Source organism: Chiloscyllium plagiosum, chromosome 26 (assembly GCF_004010195.1).
Source record: "Chiloscyllium plagiosum isolate BGI_BamShark_2017 chromosome 26, ASM401019v2, whole genome shotgun sequence".
In the NCBI taxonomy this organism is placed as follows: domain Eukaryota; kingdom Metazoa; phylum Chordata; class Chondrichthyes; order Orectolobiformes; family Hemiscylliidae; genus Chiloscyllium; species Chiloscyllium plagiosum.
The window spans coordinates 34,376,220-34,397,369 of NC_057735.1; the positions used below are offsets into that span (position 1 = coordinate 34,376,220).

At 38.3% G+C, this 21,150-nt stretch overlaps 1 protein-coding gene across 8 annotated transcripts in view; it reads left to right on the forward strand.

Annotated features, from left to right (window-relative positions):
* The window catches only part of LOC122563239 (synaptotagmin-B), a 640,974-nt gene that overhangs the window by 486,586 nt on the left and 133,238 nt on the right, over positions 1-21,150 (forward strand). For all 8 annotated transcript variants that reach the window (XM_043716847.1, XM_043716850.1, XM_043716851.1 and 5 more), the window contains 2 exons: positions 11,891-12,076; positions 13,186-13,361. In XM_043716847.1, coding sequence (XP_043572782.1) covers positions 11,891-12,076; positions 13,186-13,361 — 362 coding nt within the window. The remainder of the gene's footprint in view (positions 1-11,890; positions 12,077-13,185; positions 13,362-21,150) is intronic.

A 21,150-nucleotide genomic window follows, 5' to 3' on the forward strand; every position in this document is an offset into this window, starting at 1 on the left:
ATATTATCTTGCCTCATTAAAATGCAGGTACCCATTCTCCCACCCACCGATACATTGGGAATTTCTAGCATAAAAGTCTGAGCTGGTATCTGTCAACTCTCGCTCACTTCTTGAGCTCCATCTTGTGTACCAGTTAGCACTATCCCAGGGCCCATTCCTTGGTCTATGGCTGCATACATCACCTCCATGGGCATTGGCACCTGGCATGTGCCAGCCTCACCGTACCCTCATGATACATCTCCAGTGCACATACGGTAGGATGCTTCTGCACATTGATGTGTACCAGCACCTTGCAGTACAAGGCTGCTGAAAGGACACTTTGCACTCAGAAACCAACTCCCAGCTCAGACTGGAGCAGAGAGCGTCATCTCAGGGAAGCTTTTTCACTCTGTCAATGTGAACACGTCTTTTGATCTACCTGGATGATCACAGCATCCATGCCTCATCTTGTCTTGTCTTGTATTTCAGTGCTTTGCCTCCTCAGCCTCAATTTAAAGACTCTCAATGTTTCTGTCTTGTTTGCAGTTTAATGCAGACTCTGAGCCAGGTAACTTGCTATATTGGTCACTTGTTATCCACGGGCATTTAGTTCTACAACAGAAAGCTATCACAGATACACCATGTGTAAACCACATAGGCAGCAAATACATTGCACTGCTACAAACAGACATCCACATCTAAAAGACAAAAGGAAATAGACCACAGTCAGGTCAAGGGAGACAACTCTCAGGCATGGGGTCCAAGCACAGTAGTCAAAGCTAGCATCTACAATCATTCCAAGGGCTCAGGCACAGTCAGCTGCTTGGAATGGTCAGGATCAGGATCCTGTCTCCTAGCAGGTGAGGGACTCAATGTCATGCGCCTCATCACCTATCGTGGCTCTTTCTGATCTATTGTGGACTACCTTCTCTTGTTATGGGAGAAAAGGAAGGATGGAGTGAGATGAAAGCTATTGTTACTTGTGGGCGGCACGGTGGCACAGTGGTTAGCACTGCTGCCTCACAGCGCCAGAGACCCGGGTTCAATTCCCGCCTCAGGCGACCGACTGTGTGGAGTTTGCACATTCTCCCCGTGTCTGCGTGGGTTTCCTCCGGGTGCTCCGGTTTCCTCCCACACTCCAAAAATGTGCAGGTCAGGTGAATTGGCCACGCTAAATTGCCTGTAGTGTTAGGTGCAGGGGTAAATGTAGGGGAATGGGTCTGGGTGGGTGCGCTTCGGCGGGTCGGTGTGGACTTGTTGGGCCGAAGGGCCTGTTTCCACACTGTAAGTAATCTAATCTAATCTGTAAGTAATCTAATCTAGGTGGGGGGAATGGTAGTGAATTGTTCTGAATGGATAAGAGATGCAGAAACCATGCACAGTTAGTAGTTTAGTTGGATGGGTGAGAGTGTTTTGAGGCAAGATGTTGTAAGCAACAGTGAGATTGATATAAATAAGTTTTGTTGGGAGGTGGAGCAGTAGCAGAGATAAGGAGTGTACAGTAGCAGACAGAATATGTTAACCCTTACTCTGGTGGAGTGAAGAACACTAATGACTTTCTTTCAGCAGATCTGCACATTCCTCCAAACAGTTGACTCTGCGCTGAACCAAGTGGCAACCTCTGAACAAGATGGCGGGGTCTGGCGTTGTATCCTCTGATAGTTTTGGGGAAAAGCGATGGTCCTCCTCTGCACAACTCCAGCCCATCAGGACACCCTGTTTAAAAAATGGGGTGCCGATTTCCCCTTATCTGTTACATTCAGGACAATTATCACAAACCTGAAGGGCATTTGAGACTGCCAATGCCTGACTGGGTGCACAACAGCCTTTTTAAAGATGAGTTGGTTTCAGGGATCCCAGGAATCCTGGTACTTCCAGTGACAGCAAATGGGGGAATCCATCTTGCATCAGACAAGAGGGGTGCCACATAGATATAATAGGTCATTAATGATGTGTGTTTGGGACAATTATATGAGTAAACTCATGAGGCCTCATGGAGGGAATCTTCCATGAAATTCTATGTAAATGAAACAGTCAAAATGTGGGAGGATTTATTCCCATTATTAAGTGGTGGACCAGGCTCGAGGAGAAAAACGGCCTACACTGCTCCTATTTCATGTATTTATTTCCAAGGCAGCCCCTGCCAGAGATTATCCAGCATCTAGTGTTGTGAGATGTAAAGGAAATAAAGAGAAAAAAACCTGAAAATGAAGAGGACAAGAACAGAAATGCATAATTACAAATGGCAACTAATGATTTTAGTTTCAGAAAGGCAGAAGAACAGAAACATAAAATCGCAAATGGAAGAACATGCACTTCAGGCAATTAAGCTACATTGACAATATTGGAAGCTAAAGGTATTGTCTGAAAAGACAGCAATTATTGACAGTTATAGCGAACAACCCACCAGAGCAGCAAATAAAAGAAATAGTGATTTTAATACAAGAGTGTTCTTAGGAATCATTTTAATCCTCCCAGTGTGATATCTGAACTAAATAGACATATCAGTCATGTGCACACAGCACCTATGGTTTTTCCAGTCTTTCCTAATTTCAAGTTTGTGAATTCAAGTCCCACTTGAGAGACCTGAACACGTCTAAGCTGACATTTTAATGCAATACTGAAACACAGCTCATCATGAGAGATACTAGCTTTTTCGGTGAGGCCATTTTTACGTGGGTCCTGTCTGCCTTCTCAAGTAGATGTAAAAGTACTCTTCCCTGATACTCTCTGGAAAAGACCAGGGAATTCTCCTGATGTCCTAGTCAACATTTGTCACTCAAGCAACACCATTAAAAACACTTGATTGTTTATCTCATTGCTCTTTGAGGGACCTAACTATGCACAGGGACCTAACTATGCTCGTATCTCTGTCTGAAAACAGTGAACAGACATGTAGAAGCTATCTAAGACAGGGCTAAGGCAAACAAAATGGCACAGGAAGACTTTTGGGTGGGTTAGAGAGCCCAACATCATCATGCTGCCATGCTATTTTGCTCACAATAGGAGAGTTGTCAGATGAGCCATTCTCTGGTAACGCAATTAAGCCATGCAAGTGATCAATTGGGGATCACTTTCTGCCTCTGGGAATATCCTTTGTGTTAGCTGGGCCTAATGAAATGAGCAGGCTCAGGGAAGGCGATGTGACATTTATTTTGAACACTCCATGTCCCACAGAGGCATCTGCCCATCAACAGCAATTTGCCTGTGTGCCTCCCTGTAACAATGTACCACCTGTAACTAATGACTCCACCCTTGCCGGCCATCTCACTGACCAAACCAAAGTGAGGTCACTTTCTGCTTTTGACTGCAATACAGTGACTTCTGCCAGCTGTACAAACCCAGCCCAATAGCTACATTCCATGCATCTCATTGGCTTGGAAACACATTAGGACATCCTGAGGTTCCAATAGATAGTATATAACTGCACATTTTTCTTTCATATTAGAATAATTGATACTGTTGAGTAGGAATTTACTTACTGAAAACAATAGGAATTGTTTAGATTGTATAATATGACCTGATGTTTCATTGTTGATCTTCCTGAAATGAATAAAACTTCATATAATTTTCATGCACTATACCTTTTTTTCTGATCCAACTATATGTATCTGTGCCATACTGAATTCTCATATTTAAAAAAAAAGTAAAATTTTGTAGAAAAGTTGAAAGTCAAGATGCAGCTGCTGGCAGAAAAGAGAACTGATTGAATTAAATGCCTTTTAATGAGGTTGGGATTAATTAGTTTAGGATCATTGAACAACAATGTCCAGCCTGCAATATTGTTCTTGTGCCTAAGATTATTAAATATCCATCTTCTATCTAATAAAGCTTACAGCAATTAAAAATGAACATTTTTTGCCATCGCTAGGGTACAATAGCTACTCAGTCAGAACTCTCTTTAATTTATCTATATGGGATAATTTGTTTAATTTATTGTTTTGATTTGTCAGCACTATAAACTTCCAAAATAATTGCAACCACTGTTCAAACTCCTTCTCAAGATTACTTCCATAAATTTTCCATGTTCAAATTTCATAGTATACCACAGAGTTATAATCTGCAGTATGAGAGTAAAGCTAATAAACTCCTATTCTTTCGATCCTGTAATTGAGACCCAGCTTGAAACTAAAGCTACAAAATTGCAACGCATCATAGCACCAAAGACAACAGAAGCCTGGAGAGGTGAAAATGCCAGCTATTCTATTGCCACAGCCCACATGGACGCCGATGTGGTACCGTGGGCATCCCATGTGTGTATCAGAGGATAATAAGACTATAAAACCATAGGAAATAGGAATGATAGTAAGCCATTTAGACTCTCCAAATGGATCATGGCAGATCTGACAGTCCTTAGATCCACCTTCCTTTGTTTTCTCTGCAACCAATAATGCTTGATCAGTCAGGGAATCAAGCTATCTCAGCCTTAACTAGACACAGGGACTCTGCTCCCGAAGCTCTCCATAGCAAGGAGTTCCAAAAAACTCAAACTCCGAAAGAAGAAATTCCTCCTCATCTCAGTCTTTATTTAGTGCCGTTTTATCCTGAATCTATATGGTCTGATTCTAGACCCTCTCATGTACTCAAGTACAGGGGTACATGAAAGCAGTGAAAAGTGTATAAATCACCAGTTGCAATACCATCTGAGGTACAAAGGTGCCTAGATACAAAGTCTTAGGTATAAATTAGATAAATAAAGAAATGAAGTTAAAAGTTCAGCATGACAGTCTGTCTAAAGTAGAGAAAGGGAGAAAAAGATAAAAGCAGACAGGATCCACACTGGGCTTCAACTCAGGCCCATTCTGGGCTTCACTGCACTTGGCTTCCCCTCATGGCCGGGAGTCTTTTGCTTCACCACTCACATTTAGCATACAACCACTGGCCAGCCTCCTTGCTCCATGCCCATTACAATGTCAGCTTGGAGCCTCTTGATCATCCTCCATGCCCTGGACTACATTCACCCAATCGCAATCAAAGCCGGGCATTGATGAACACTTCCCAAAGGTCACAAAGGAGAGGTGTCTCACTCTGAAGTACTGGAAAATAACATCTTGCTTGCTGCATATTTTTATTATGCAATTGGAGATCTGAAGGCATGTTGATCTTGCTCTAGCAGTACCTAGGAGCACCTGGCATCCCTCCCTTTGACTCTTTGTTCCACTAATAATGTTACTATTCCCTTTGACTAATACTTTTCACTGGATGTTGTGTTGTAAAATACACCTCCCTTTTAGGTGATCAGACAAGATGCAACTGATTCAAACTGTATCTGAGTTCGTGCTGAGCAAGCAGCCAGCCAGTCAGTCAATAAGGCATGTTGAGCTGTGTGACAAAATCATTAAAATCATTAAAATGTTCAGGCAGTGCGAAGTTTGTTCCCTGTATCACCTCCACCAACCCTTGGATTATCAAGGATTACAATCTCTCCATCCACGAAAGGACCTATTTGAATTTTCAGTCCATTATTCCTTTTCTTTTTGTTCTCAATATTGTTGCAAACTGAAATATTTTGCTTAGATTCTTCACAAGCAATCGTATTACACTTAGTGTCTCTGTGTAAAATTATCAGCAGTGAATGGCTTCATTGTATGTTCACTCAACTGCACCTCAGAATAGTATGGCAAGCACTTGTCACTCTGCCATTCACCAAATGAATGATTACTCATTTCAGTCGTGTTGATGTAGATAGGACCAATCCTAGGTCCAGTGTTGACCATCAAGAAGATGGAGTGAAACAAAGGGAGGCTCAGGTTTTGTGCATCACCGAGTCTAAGGTTCAGAATGAGGTTCTTATTCCTTCTTTTCTACTGGTTTTCTCCCTTTCCTATAGTTTATATAGTTTATATGGATTATAGTTTCATTTTGGCTGCATGTACCTCATCTGAGAATCATGTTTCACTTATGTGCCAAGTGCATGCATTTCCAGACAATAGCATTTAACACAGACACACTGTTTTCACTCTTCTTTTATTTCTATTATGTTCCAGGAGATCTTCAATGGATAGCAAACTGGAACATGAACTCTAACTGACCTTTCCCCTGTTCTTGACCAGAAATGCTGAGGCCAATCATTACACTGATTGCAACAGGTTACTTCAGTCAGATCAGAGAACAAATCTGGCATTTTCCTGATTCGTTTCACCCACACAGTAGATTTACTTATTAATTTCTGTTCACAGGAGTGGTAAACCTCTTCAGTTACTACAATATTCAGAATCCTCTTGTGAAATTATATTAATTCCCACAGTGAGCTGTGAGTGAATCTCAAAATTCTGTGTTTGACAATGTGGAGACTTCATCATGCAATTTTTGATTCAGTTTCAGTTTCATTATGGATTATAGTCTTTTCATTGTCAGTTTTATTTTCGGTAAAATCCTTCATTGTGAATCCCCACAAAATAAGAAGAAGTTACAAGTAAAACATTACAAACCAACAGATATATAAAATGGAGATACATACTGTGAAAGAAAACAGTTAATCACTTAGGAAATCTTTGAATACTTAAAAATAGATAAATATAAATCCATACTGTACTCTGTTATTCCACTCTCTATTTGAATCTACATTTTCTAGATATATATATATATATATATCAATCACTATCTCTAGTTGTTAAGCCAATAAAAAGGAGAAACATTTCTTTCAGCAAAGCCAGACATTCTGTAGATATAGTTATATATTTCAAATGCTGACTTTGGAGCTTTCATTCATTTTATGTTAGTCAAGCACATTTACGTTTCTGAAGTCTCAGTGAGTAACTATGGTAATCAATTTGTTGCAAGTCAATTCATTAGGAAAAATAACCTACTTCTTCAGCGGACAATCAAAATACTGCAAATGTTGGCAATCTGAAGTAAAAACAAAATGATAGAAATAGTCAAGTTTGACAGCATCTGTGAAGAAAGGAAAATGCAATTAATATTCCTGGCCGACAAATCACTGTCCTCACAGTATAGATGTGGAAAGAATGTTCCATTTCAGGGGGAGTCTAGAGCTAGGGGCCACTGTTTTAAAAATAAGAGGTCGTCCAAGAGAGAGAAGATGCATTTTTTTTCTCTCAGAGGGTCATGAATCCTGTGAAATATTCCTTTCAAAGGCAACAGAAGTACAGTCCTTGAATATTTATAGGCCAGGAATAATTGTTGAAAACAGAGGTTGAAAGGTTATTGGAGATAGATAGGAATGTAGACTAATCAGTCCAACTCTGAACTTACAGAATGGCAGAGGAGCCTCAAGGCATCAAATAGCCTTCCTTTGTTGCTAATTCACATGTTTACATGTATCAGCTGTGAACTAATTGGATAACTGGATAGAATCCAGGATGAGTAGCTTGCTTCTGTTCTTCGATGAATCCCAGGCCTTGGTGACTGTTCAATCACTCCAGATTCCATTAGTGAGCTATTGTTGAACTGATGCAGCACATGTTGATGATGCTCCAACAATGCTGTTACGTATTAAGCACCAGTTATTTAACACCTTGATTGTGAAGGATTGGTAATATACATCCAAATACTAGGATGATCCCCTTTAACAGACCAATGGAGAAATTATACCTCCATTACCAGTAGGATCTCTACAAAATTGTAGTTCATATAATTGTTTAGATATACTTAAAGCTATATTTTTAAGACAGCTAAACTAAGTGGTTGAATATCTTAAGAAATATAAGTAGGAATATTCCACTTGACCACTAAAGCCCACTCCTCCTGTCAATATAACCATCAATATGGTCTGATCTCATCTTATCTCCATTTTCTTGCCTGTCTCGAATAACCCTTGACTTCTTTCTAGATCAAAAGCCTGTCTAACTCCACCTTGAATGTTTTCAATGAACCAGCTGTTAGCTGAGAGAGAGAATGCAAAATACTATGAGAGAAGAAATTCCTCTTCATCTGTCATTTAAGTGGAGGACCTTTTATTTTGGAAATATTTCCCTAGATTCTGGAATGCTTTTAACCCTTGGAGTTAGAAACAGTTCCATCAGGTACCCAATGATCAATGCCATCCAACTGTCCCATGGAAATCACTTACTTGGCTGTAAAATGCTTAGGGATACCCTGAGGATGTGATGAGCACTGTAGAGTTACAAGGGTTCTAGCTTTCAGGAGACTGTTTTACACGGTGACAACTCTCAGTTAAAACAGGACAATCAAGGTTCCAGACAGAATGGAATGAATTGTCTGAAACCAGTAGCTAGAATAAAAATGTTCTGTATGTGGAAAGCTGACACATTGTTTTGAGAGATTTTACTATTGCATGAGGCCTTCAATGAAAGTAATGTGACAGACATCTTTAACTATTAATAATAGAATATCTGAAAAAAAGTATGCAAAACTTTAGGGGTTACTCATTTTGTCCAGTAATACATGGGTTTGTCGAATACGGTGGATATATTCTTGATCATTTCATCACACAACCCCCAACACCTAACCAAAACCAATGCCCAACTCTAATAATTTACTAATCGATAAACAAAAGTGTTTAAAGCAGTTTTTAATGGCCTTCTGATTCTGCACTAGGTGTGCTCAGAGTAGTTAACTAGGAGATTAAACAGTAATTCCTGGTGACTCCAGGGACTGTTTGGTATCCCTAACTATTGGTACAAATGGCAGCTTCCACATTTCTGTTTGAATATAAATTTCATAATCTAGGACCAAATATTGATGCTGTCTTAGAATGGTATTGCTATTTAAGTAAACTATTTTCAGTCATAAGAATTCTCCACAACTTTCTGGCCAACAAAAACAACTACCTGTACCACATCAGCCAAACCTGAACCTCCAATTAAAATAAATCTGTGAGTTAGTTGCCAATTTTGAGGACTTAAAAGTTGCCATTGCCGCCTGTGACTGGCTGAGACCTCTGGAGCATAACATGCTCTTCTTTTCACAAATATAGTAAATTTGATTCAATTTAACTTTATAAGTCCTCATTATAAGTCCTCATTATATATTCTGTTTACAATGTATGAAAGGAATATTTTTCCACCTCATGCAGAAGGTTTCTTTTAAAAGCTGAATCTTGGTAATGGGCATTTCCAGCAAGGTTAGCATTTATTGCCCATTCTGAATTGTCCTTGAGAAGGTAATAGTCTTATCGTTGAATTGATGCAGTACATGTTAATGATGCTTAAACAATGCTGTGACATACTGAGTACCAAATATTTAACACCTTGATTGTGAAGGATTAGTAATATACATCCAAATACTGGGATGATCCCCCTAACTGTCCAATAAAGAAATTATATCTCAGTTACCAGAAGAATCGCTATAAAACTGTAGTTCATATAATCATCTCGACATACTTAAAGCCAGATCTTAAAAAAGACAGTAAGACTACCTGCACTAAAGAGATGCCAAAATGCTTTCTCAGTGTTTGGCACGATGAAGGTACAATCAGAAACTGCACGATGTAATTAAGCTAGTACCTGGTTTTGCTAATAATACTATCATACCTGTTTTTAAAAAATCCTGAAACAACATATGAGGAAGATGGAATGATATTTTATCTGAAATTAATTCAATATTTTAAAAAGCCAGTGATTTGCAGTATGTCATAATTTACTATTGTGAGATATATTCTTCTGTAAATCATAAACAGGAATAGGCTGTGTTCATTTTGTTCTTAAATGACAAATAAAACAATGGGTGAGACGTTAAGCAATATTAAAACAAATTCTCCTCAGAAATATAATCTCATTTTCAATGTATTTGTCAGTCAAAAGTTATTGAAGTATAAATAAACGGCATTAAATCTCAACACTTTTATGATCAGGGTTGTTACAGAAATGCTTGAGTACCAATTTCATTGAATTTTGTTTCACATCATTGTCCATCCATGAATTAGATGGAATAAATGCAATAAAGTAATTTGATTTCAATGTTATGAAATCTGTTGAGAGTAAACAATGAAATACTTAGATGCTGGGAGATGATAGTTAACAGGTCCTGATACCTTTTGCTTTCTTTTGGCCATTGCTATAACTATATTCATGATTTTTTTACATTCTATCATTATTGCAGATTATTATTAGAACTTTTTTTTTGAAAAGTGTTTCATTTATTAGGAGATTGCACCAGTTAATGATGATTGACAATAAACCACCAGCCTTTGTTTTAAATTTGATGCTGAAATAGATATTCAAATGGGATAATTGGTACCCTGAATAGATTATTTCTTATTACATATTACACAAGCTCATGTGCAGACTTAAATCCATCATGTTTGGTCATTAAAAAATACCCAATTACCTCAGATTATCCAAAGGTAAATGATCACAAAAGTTGGAGCAACATGCACAATGCAATAGTAACACAAGTGGTGTTTGCCACTAAAAGAACACTACTGTCAAATCAAAAAGACATTCTGTCCATCAAATGGATGAATAATGTGGTTCACATGTTGCAGTGCTAGTGTGATGTCATTTTTGTAGGTCATACATCCCAAAGATTGCCAGATTGTATCAAACAGCAATTCCCTCCCATTGTTTGCAACAAGCAAGGTTCTGACTATACCCAACTAGCACGTGCTTACTAAACTGTTAAGAGTGTCTAACAATTAAATGTGATTTTGCAATTGGACATTTACTGATAATTCTGATTGTGCAAAGAATTATGCTGACAACCAATCTATGACTGCCAGTTGGGTTCAGTGTTGTGCACCTGCGTGTGCTGTATAAGTATATATAAAAAGATACGGTCCTGATCTTTGCATACAGAAAGGACATATACACACCACACCTGTTCCACCTTCACAAAATACGTCACATCTCTTCATTAGTTCATTTCTCAGAGAATTGTCTCAACAAATCAATGTCAACCTGCCTGGTTAAAAATGAAACAAAGCCTGGCAGTTAACTCTCTATCATCACTAACTGGTGTATTTCATGGCAATGTCAAGCAATCAGCACTCATAAGGTAAAAAATGTTGGTCTTTCACCTTAAATTGGTGTTTTTGTGATTGGTCTGTTGAGTGTAAGGTGAAAAACATTGAAAAAAATGTGTATTTTTTCAACAATACTCAGGTTCCAAACAGTCAAAATACTATATTTTCATTGAATGGATCGTTAAACATATCATCAGGAAGATATCCTTCCTAACACTATAACTGATGCTAGTTTTTCAAACACCTTGGACTTTGATCACCATAGCTATCGCCTGTGGCCTGGAAATTTTGAGGAATTTTTAACTCGAAGTCAATTTTTAAGTTTTCCAAGTTATCTACAGTTGTGAGCTCAAGGCATGGTGATTGTTAACATTCTAACTCTCCAAATTTGATTCAATAGGTAAACTAGATATCCATACATTCATTCTGCTTTGGAGCTATTTGTATCTTCACTAAAGTACAAGATAGTTCAAGAAGCAGAATAAATAAGAAAAGTGAAAGTTGTGCGATCACCCTTCCTGTTGGAAGAAGATGAAAAGAGATCAACTGGGAGAGGAAGGAAGGAAGGACAGATGAAGAAATTATTATAGAAAATATTGCATATTGGCAGGGCTCAATTTAATAATTTATAACTAACATTTAAGAACGTGAGGAACCTTGTTTCGGTTTATTATCTTAATTTGAAAACAATATTTGCTTTCAGACTTACAGTTGAAATCGCATTAGTAATGACAGATGCATTTGCTTCATGGTGTGCAGAACAACATTAGCAGCTTTCCACTGTATACAACTTCTCTGCTTCATTGATCAATATGACTTCATTCCAGTAGAATACTCAATTGCCACTTTGAGTCAGCATTAATTTTTCTTTTTGTTTTGAATAATAAATGAGTCTAACGAAGTGTCAATGCATCATTCACAAAGAGTAATAAAGAAGTCAGAAAGAATTTATTAGTTATAACAACTCGTGACTGAATTGTATATTTTCGTGAATACTGAAAAAAAATGTTCTTTTTCTCCCACCAGCTCTTTTCAAGATGAAGCCTCAGGCAACCAATCCACAGGCTGTGGTGGCACCTATTGCCGCAACTACCATGATGCCAACTGACACTGGAGATAACTCAACAGAGGCTGGAGGCCTTGGAGAAGGAAAAAATGATGTCTTTGAGAAGCTGAAAGAGAAATTTATGAATGAACTGCAGAAAATTCCATGTGAGTATGTTCTCTGTCAAATTATGAGATGGTGTTTTTTTTGTCACACAGATCCTGTTTTTACTTGAATCCATTTGGTCTTAGTTTTATTTCAAGCTCCTCCTGGTTAAAAGCCTGCATTTGGTCAAATACTTAGCCACATCCACTGACACTTCAAAAGCTTTCCAGAATAAAGGTAATTTGAAGAAGAGGAGGAGGGGAAAGAGAGGGCCAGTGATGTATTTTAGCAAAAAAGAAGAAAATTCATATGGAAAATTAGATTTTGGTTTGTTAAAAGTATTATGACAATAATATTAAGTCCCTAAATCAGTGTTAGAATGTAGAAAGGCCATGTGTTTTAGTAGATTTCATTGGCTTCTTAAAGTTAATAGTATTCCATTTAGATTTGAATAATCATTCAGGCCCCATCTTCACAGATGAGTGCTGAGGGATCCAGTACAATATGTGTATATTCCTTTCACACCAGATATATGATCTTATTGCCATCCAACATGCATACAGTATTCCATAGGCATCAGTGAAGTGCCAATTTCCAGGAGCTTCTCAAAATTGTTTGATGCCTTGCAGCAAAGAACAGGACACGCAGCAGTCAAACTGATGCTTTCAAAGGGACCACTAAAGGCTGCTTTCAGGAGGGACAGTATTTACTAATCTGATGCAAAGGCAGTTAGAGCAGGAATTGTCCCTGAACTATGCCATCAAAACTTGGGCAACAACCAAACACCCAGTCTCGCTCTCTTTCCACATTTTTGACTCATTCCGCTCTTGCTCCTCCCCGACACAGCCAGCTCTCGGTTACGCTAGTGGCATTGTTAATGTCAGCCAATGGCCATCTTCTGCATGACAAGTATGCCTGGTCTCTGTAGCATCACTCCTTGATGTTGTGAGGAGGTCAGTTTTAAGAAGTCTTCAAACTTTTAGCTTTTGGCATGTAATTGGGCTAAATATTGAGTGTAGACCACTTGGTCCGCTGGAAGTATTTAACCACAGTGAGCATTATGGCCTAGTTCACCAATTAAAGATGTTTCCCTTAACTATACCACCAGAAAGCTATACATTCTAACATATAATTGATGCCAGATTACTAATTTTTCAAATCCATTTGCCAGTGCCTCCTTGGGCTTTGATCGCCATAGCTATTGTCAGTGGCCTGCTTCTTCTCACCTGTTGCCTCTGTATCTGCAAGAAATGCTGCTGTAAAAAGAAGAAAAACAAGAAGGAAAAGGGCAAGGGGAAAAAGAATGACATCAATATGAAAGATGTGAAAAACTCTGGCGGAAATCAGGTAATGCAGTGAAGAGAAAGTGTAAGTGCATGTTTAATTGAATCTAAGTTCAACAAACTATGGTGTGTGCAAATTAAAATCATTCTGTAGCAATTGCATGTTACAACTAATTTAGGTGCAGAAATATTATTTGTCGTAACTATTTTATATTTCCTCTCTAAGATCACCATTGTTCAGTCAGTAAATTCCTGTTTGATTCCATGCCTGTAATGGCTAATTCTGACAGTTCCTAATTTAGTCCATGATTGATGGAGTTGAACACTTGCAACTTTAAATGATGAAACTGTGCAGCATAAAAGGCAGCTTTGACATCTGATTGGTTCTCATTTTCAACTGTTCAGAGCAGCACAGAATCAGTCCTAATGAAGCTGAGCTGCAATAGTGGATTTTAAACACATTAGAAAAACAAAAAGGATAAATGAATTCTAAATTTCCAAAATCGACTACTGTTAAACCTTAAAGCTCTAGAAGAAAACTTTAGAAGGAATGCTTTGATTATGAGCAATCTCTGAGGAGCCAGATTATTATGTGTTTCTTCTAAATTCGTATTATATCAAATTGGTTTGTAACATCCATGCTGCCTTGTGTTTCAAGGGGAAAATCTATTACCTTGATCTTCATCTGTTGAAGTAGGACATTGATTTCATGTCTTATGGGAATTGTCAAAATGGATTGCAGGAACAATAGAAAAATCCAAATAGCCATGCCAAATGAATGTGTTGCAAAACCTACGCAATTATTCATGGATATGATTCGCAAACACTTTGGCCCCATCTGTTCTTTGATTGATAAAGATTGCTTTGTTTCAATGAAATTTGTAATATGATTTTCACAAAGAACATATGGCTGTAACTTGTATAATTTTGCTTTCTTTTAAGTATTTAATTACTTCAAGAAAACACCACAGTGATAGGTCCAAACCATGAAATATATTGTTTTATGATAACATTATCAGCATGTGTACATACAGAGAAACAACTAAAGAGTTGTGGTATATCTGTCCCTTGAGCCCATCACTTGTAAGTTCTTTGAAGGTGGTACACACAGCTGTTTTTAAGCTGTTAATTCCCTTATCAGTAGCATTTAATAACTGACACATTCTGCTTTACCAAAGAATACTTATCGATTTTGCAAATGTGATTACTAACTATCTTGCCTTTAGCTTGTTGGTGTTACCTTAATTAAAGAGTAGGAAAAATCATGTTTGAAAATTTGGTTGGTACTGAATGCTGTTTATGTGTAGACAATAATGTGCCAACCCATGTCATGGTTGTTAAACAGTTTAGTGAAAAACAGAATTTGGTACATGACATTAAAACACTCCAAGTAACTGCTGGTTACTTTTAAATGTACTTGCTGCATATTAATTTAAATCAAACCTTTAATGCAGTTCAAAAATGTATAGTGACATATCAAAATCAAATTCAAAATCCTCTTCTACCAACGTAAAGCAATAAAGTAGAAACATATCTCTGGTGTTGGCACGATGCAGGCAGTATTGCAGACTGGCTATTGTATACTCCACTCCTTGAGCTTCATTCACTTTGATAGAATTGATACTAACCAATTGGTGTTAGCAGGAAGTGGATTCAGACAGTTGCATGCTGTTATCCAAGAAAGATCATACCAGCTAGACCCAAAATATTCATGGGGCTGTACCTCTTCTCACAATTGAAAAGGTTGATTAACATAGTGCATTGTCTGGGTTACTCAGTAAGGTCATTGCTTTTCTGTACTTTGTTCAAATCTTTAGCAAATTATTTTCATGTTCTTTTATAAATGACTGTTATGTACACGTGTTTTGACTTCTTGAGATATGACGGACCCAGATTTACATCAAAGTAGCTTAAAAATGCATATTTATAATCTTTAGTATAAGACATCCCTGATTTTTGCAGCAATGAAGGCATTTTTAGAAATTAAATTCTTTTCTAAAAGGTTTACTTAGGCTGCAATTCAAATACCCCAAAATTTACTTCAGTGTCTACCTTTTAGTTGGTCATTGTATGTAGTCTTAGCTGCTTTGGGTCACAACAAGGTTTTGTGATTTGTTTGGAATACTGTCTCTCCTTTAAGTGTGCAGCACAACTGTGATTGATGGGAATCCTTTCCCAGCGAAACCATGGCAGTAAAATTTGTTAAGTCTATACTTTAGAGTTTCAAGAACTTGTTTACAAGTCAAGCTGGCCTTAAGAATAACATTTTTTACTGTGAATTCATTGATACTTTAACTGGATCGCTGATGATCCAAATAGTCCAGCAATCACTGCAGCATTAGATCTGGGTAATAGACTGCAAGTCGACCCTGGGATGAGGAGGATATGGCCAGCAAAATCAGGTGAGTCCTATGATTTGGGTGGGAAGTGATTGGGGACCCTGAGAATGAAAAGCAAGGTGAGTTAATAATTGGGTTTTGAAGAGTAGGTGAGGAGAAACAGAGAGAGGGGGCAACATCTCGCAGAGGGGTTGTTTCAGATGCATCCAAGGCATCCCAAAAAAGAAGCACACCTTTTTTTTTTCCCACCTTTACAGCAAAATTAACCAAAATATTTTTGAATCTCTTGCCTCCTGCCCACACCAATCATTGAGGCATGGAGTATATTATTAATCACTCAATAGCTGTCGCAGAGCAGCATATTATTCCAGTCAACTGACTTGTTAACATGCTCAATTTTCCATTTTGTATTTAGACTTTCTTTGAAAATGGTGGTGGGGGTGGGATGGAATATACTGCAAGGTGCCAGGGTTGGTGGGGGTTGGGGTGGGCCTGGTGGTGGTTAGCGGAATATGTTGCATAATCAGCCTGGATTTGAGCACATCTATGATCAAAGACTTAAAAGATTGTGTGTGTGGCTGTCAGTGAGGTGAAGGATAGGTACTATGCTTTGGCTGATGACCGTGAAATCCAGGCTACCAAAAAAGAATATTCCTCACAAACGTTAGGTGCTTACACCAGTAAAGGCACTCTCAAATCTCAGGATTAGCTGTAACTAACATGTCTGTAATCAGGCAAGTCTATTGCAGGAGATTCTTATTAATTCAAAAGCAAGCTTTTAATAAGCTAAGACCCTCATGAAGTTCCATGGTTAATTTACCAATAGCTTAAAATAAAACTACCCAGTGGTATTTTGTATCAAACATACCAAAGCAAAAAACATTCTCTTAACTCGATTAATCCTCAAAGTTTGGGAGAAGATTTGTAGCTCGGGTGCTCGTTGTTGTGGTTCTGTTCGCCGAGCTGGGAATTCTCATAAAACATCTCGATTAACTCCTCTGGTGAATTTAGCATAAATGTTTTCCTCAAGTTTATTTTGCAACTGGACTAAATCTTGTCAAACAAAAGTCATATGGAATTTTAAGTTTTTAGCTTGATTTGGACGTCAGACTGTAGGAAGAGTTAAAGTGGAGTTCACCAGGGATTGATATTGAGATATTTGCCCTTTCAGATATATATGAATTAGACTTTGGTGTACAGGCACAATTTAAAGATTTGCAGACAACAGGAAACTTGAAAGTTCAGTGAGTTTTGAGGAGAGAAATGTTAAACTTCAAAAAGAAATTGATAGGTTGATGAAGTGGACAGACAAGTGGCAGATAAAATTTAATTCAGGGAGGTGTACTGATTACTTTTATAGGGATAACACAGCCAGTGGATGTCAACCAAAGGGTACGATTAATATGAAAATATGGATTATGAGCAGAAGTAGAAGAAAGAAGTAGAAGTAATTATCTGCCTTCTTATAATTTCTGTCAACAATATGAATAACTTCATATTTTCCCATAATAATCTCCAGCTGCCAGATTTTTGCCTACTCAGTAACATATCTGATCTGTCTGTGCTCTCTTGATGTATTCTTCACACACCTTCCTATCTATCTTTGTGTCATCAGCAAATTGAGGTGCTGTGCCTTCTCTTACACCTTTAAGGCATTGACATAAATTATTTAAAAAAAAGCCCCAGTATAGACCCCTGCAGGAGTCCACTCGTCGTATCATGCCAACAATGGAAAGGACTCATTTATGCATATGATGTTTCCTGCCAGCAGCCAAACCATAAGTTTCTACTTTACGTAATCACGTTTTATGTGGTACCTTGTCAAATACGGTCTGGAAATCAGACAATGATGAATCAACAGATCTATTGTTATCTATAGCATATGTTACTCCATCAAAAAAAACTCCAATAACTTGGTTAAACATGATTACCTTTTCACAAAGCCATGCTGACACTCCCCAATTACTTTGGGTTTTTCCTAAGTGCCTAACCATAAACTCCTAATGATCTAATAACTATTCCACAACAGAATCTAACAAGTTTAGAAAAATTAACACAAACACGTTTGCTACCTCATCATCCATTTCTTTAAACATAACCCTATTGTTGAAGTCCAACAGGATCCAAAGAGTTAACAATACAAAACTCCATCAGATTGCTGAGTACCGCCTCCTGAATGTTTATAACTTCACTGAACTCTTCCCTTAGAACATAGAAGAATACAGTGCAGTACAGGCCCTTCGGCCCTCGATGTTGCGCCGATCCAAGCCCACCTAACCTACACTAGCCCACTATCCTCCATATGCCTATCCAATGCCCACTTAAATGCCCATAATGAGGGAGAGTCCACCACTGCTACTGGCAGGGCATTCCATGAACTCACGACTCGCTGAGTAAAGAACCTACCCCTAACATCTGTCCTATACCTACCCCCCCTTAATTTAAAGCTATGCCCCCTTGTAATAGCTGACTCCATACGTGGAAAAAGATTCTCACTGTCGACCCTATCTAAACCCCTAATCATCTTATACACCTCTACCAATAAAAGCCAGTACGGCATATGCCTTCTTCACCGCACTATTTACCTGGGTGGCAACTTTCAAAGATTTGTGTACATGGACACCAAGATCCCTCTGCTCATCCACACTACCAAGTATCCGACCGTTAGCCCAGTACCCCATCTTTTTATTACTCTTACAACCTTCTTCAACCTCCTGATATATAGGTACTATAGGGATGATTTTGTATCCTCTATTTTAAGGACCGAAGCAAAATATTTATGCATTGTATCCTCCATTTCCTTATTATCTATTACAAACTCCCCATTCTCACCCGCTAGAGGACCAACACTTACTTAAATTAGTCTTTTCTTTTTTAAATAGCTGTAGAATTCTTGCTATCCATTGGCACGTTTATCAATATAGCTTGTTTCCTGTAATACTCTTATTTTTCCTGATTAATCTTTAACTTCATTTCTGTTATTTTTTATATTCTAACCTTTCATTCATCTTTATATAATCCTGTGCTTTCTCCTTAAGTTTAATGCATTCCTTAACATGTTTGATTAACTATAGATAGTGGGTCTTCCCCTAAGAACTTTTCTTCATAGTAAGAATTTTCCTATTCTGTGTATTCTGAAATATCTCTTAGTTGCTTGCCACTGCTTCTCTATTGATCCATCCCATAGCCTAGTAAACTGGCTTGTTATCATGAATTCATGTCAACAAAGTTAGCATTATCTAACGCTTAGAACATCTCTTTCCCTCTCAAACGGGAATGTAAATTGCAGTATTGTGTTTGCTGCCACAGCCTGATACAGGGGATACATCAAAGCCCAGTAACTAGGATCTGGAGTTCTTGGGGGCCCACTGTGCTTGAGTCAGTAGGTGGGGAGGGGGTGAGTTCACTTTGTTTGCGATGTGTGTGGGGCTGAAGGTGGGAACAGCAGCATAACCCCAATCCCTGCTAACTAGGTGCCTTTAGTCTGAGATTATTTATTAATCCTGTGATATATGTGATCCCAAGCCTAGTATAAGCTTTTGGTTCTGTGTTATGAAACTCCGTTTCTATGAACTTTTTATCCAGGCTGTTACAGCTAATCGCATATTTCTGATATACATAGATTAAAATCACCTATAACTAATTACATCTATTATAAGCACTTGTTTTCTTTTGCATACTTTGTTCTAGATTTTCATTAGTATTGGACAGCTTGTAGAACATCCTTATTAGTGGCGTCTTTCACTTGCCATTCCTCATTCCCAACCAAACCAATTTATACGTTGATCTCCTAAATGAACGGCAACTCTAACCATCAAAACCATCTTGAATTTAACAGCACTACCCTTACATCGTTACATAGCTTCCTATCCTTCTTGAGTGTTATATACCCCTCAATATTCAGGAGTCAATTCTTGTCATCCTGAAGCTGTGTCTCTGTAATTGCTGTCAGATCAAATTGATTTACTTCAATATGAACTACCAATTTGCATGCTTTGTTGCTATATGCATTCAGATATAAAGCCTTTAATTTTATCTTTCTGTCATCTTTATTACATGTAGCCTTGATTGTTAGTCTATTCTTGGGTTTGATCTCTCTGCTCCTTCCTGCTATTCTCTTACCTTCATTTCCCACAATATTATTTTAGTCTCCCACCTTGATTCTATCCCTTAATCATTTAATTTAAAGATCACTTTACTTCCTCAAGAATACAATTTTCTAGAACACTGATTCTAGAACCAGTATGGTTCAGATCCAATGCTACATCTCTGGCTTTCCCCAAATACTGATGCTATTGTCCCACTGGAAAGACTTTCCTCAACACCAAACTTTGACCTACATATTCATATCACTTTTTCTCGTGCCGTCTACCAGTTAACAAATGGCTCAGCTAATAATGTACTACTCTTCAGGCTCTGCTCTCCATTTGTTGCCTGGTTCCTTACACTATCACAACAGAATACCTTTCTCAGCCTGCCTATGCACTTGAATGTACAAGGATGACAACAACTAAGATTCAAAAGTAGATGGACATGAGGGTACTTGTGCACAAATCATTGAAGATGATGAGATAGTTTCAGAGTATAGTTAATAATGCATATGCATCCTGGGCTTTATAAATTGGGACATGCAAAATAAAAGCTATGATGAATCTTTATAAACACAGATTTATAGAGTCCTAGAGATTCACGGCATGTTTGGTCTTACCTGATATATTATATCCCGTTCTGAGCACAACAATTAAGGAAAGGTGTGACAACGTTAGAGAATGGGCAGGAGAGCTTTACTAGAATGAATCCAGAAATAAAGAACTTGAGTTACGCTGATTGTAGAAGCTAGCACTGTTCTTCTTGGGGAACACAAGGTTGAGATTTGAGAGGTATTCTAATGCAAGGTTTGTGAAGGTTTGTAGATCAGGTTGAGGTTTAGGGCGTAGGTTTGCTCGCTGAGCTGTAGGTTTGATATCCAGACTTTTCATTACCTGGCTCGGTAACATCATCAGTGGCGACTTCCAAGTGAAGCGAGGCTGTTGTCTCCTGTTTTCTATTTATATATTTCTCCTGGATGGGGTTGCTGGAGTTTGTGGTGATGTCATTTCCTGTTTGTTTTCTGAGGGGTTGATAGATGGTATCTAGATCTATGTGTTTGTTTATGGCATTGTGGTTGGAGTCCCAGGCCTCTAGGAATTCTCTGGCATGTCTTTGCTTAGCCTGTCCAGGATAGATGTGTTGTCCCAGTCGAAGTGGTGTTTTTTTTTCCTCCGTGTGTAGGGCTATGAGGGAGAGAGGGTCATGTCTTTTTGAGGCTAACTGATGTTCATGTATCCTGGTGGCTAACTTTCTTCCTGTTTGTCCTACGTAGCGTTTGTGGCAGTCCTTGCATGGAATTTTGTAGACGACGTTGGTTTTGTCCACAAACACCGTAGGACAAACAGGAAGAAAGTTAGCCACCAGGATACGCGAACACCAGCTAGCGACAAAAAGACTTGACCCTCTCTCCCTCGTAGCCCTACA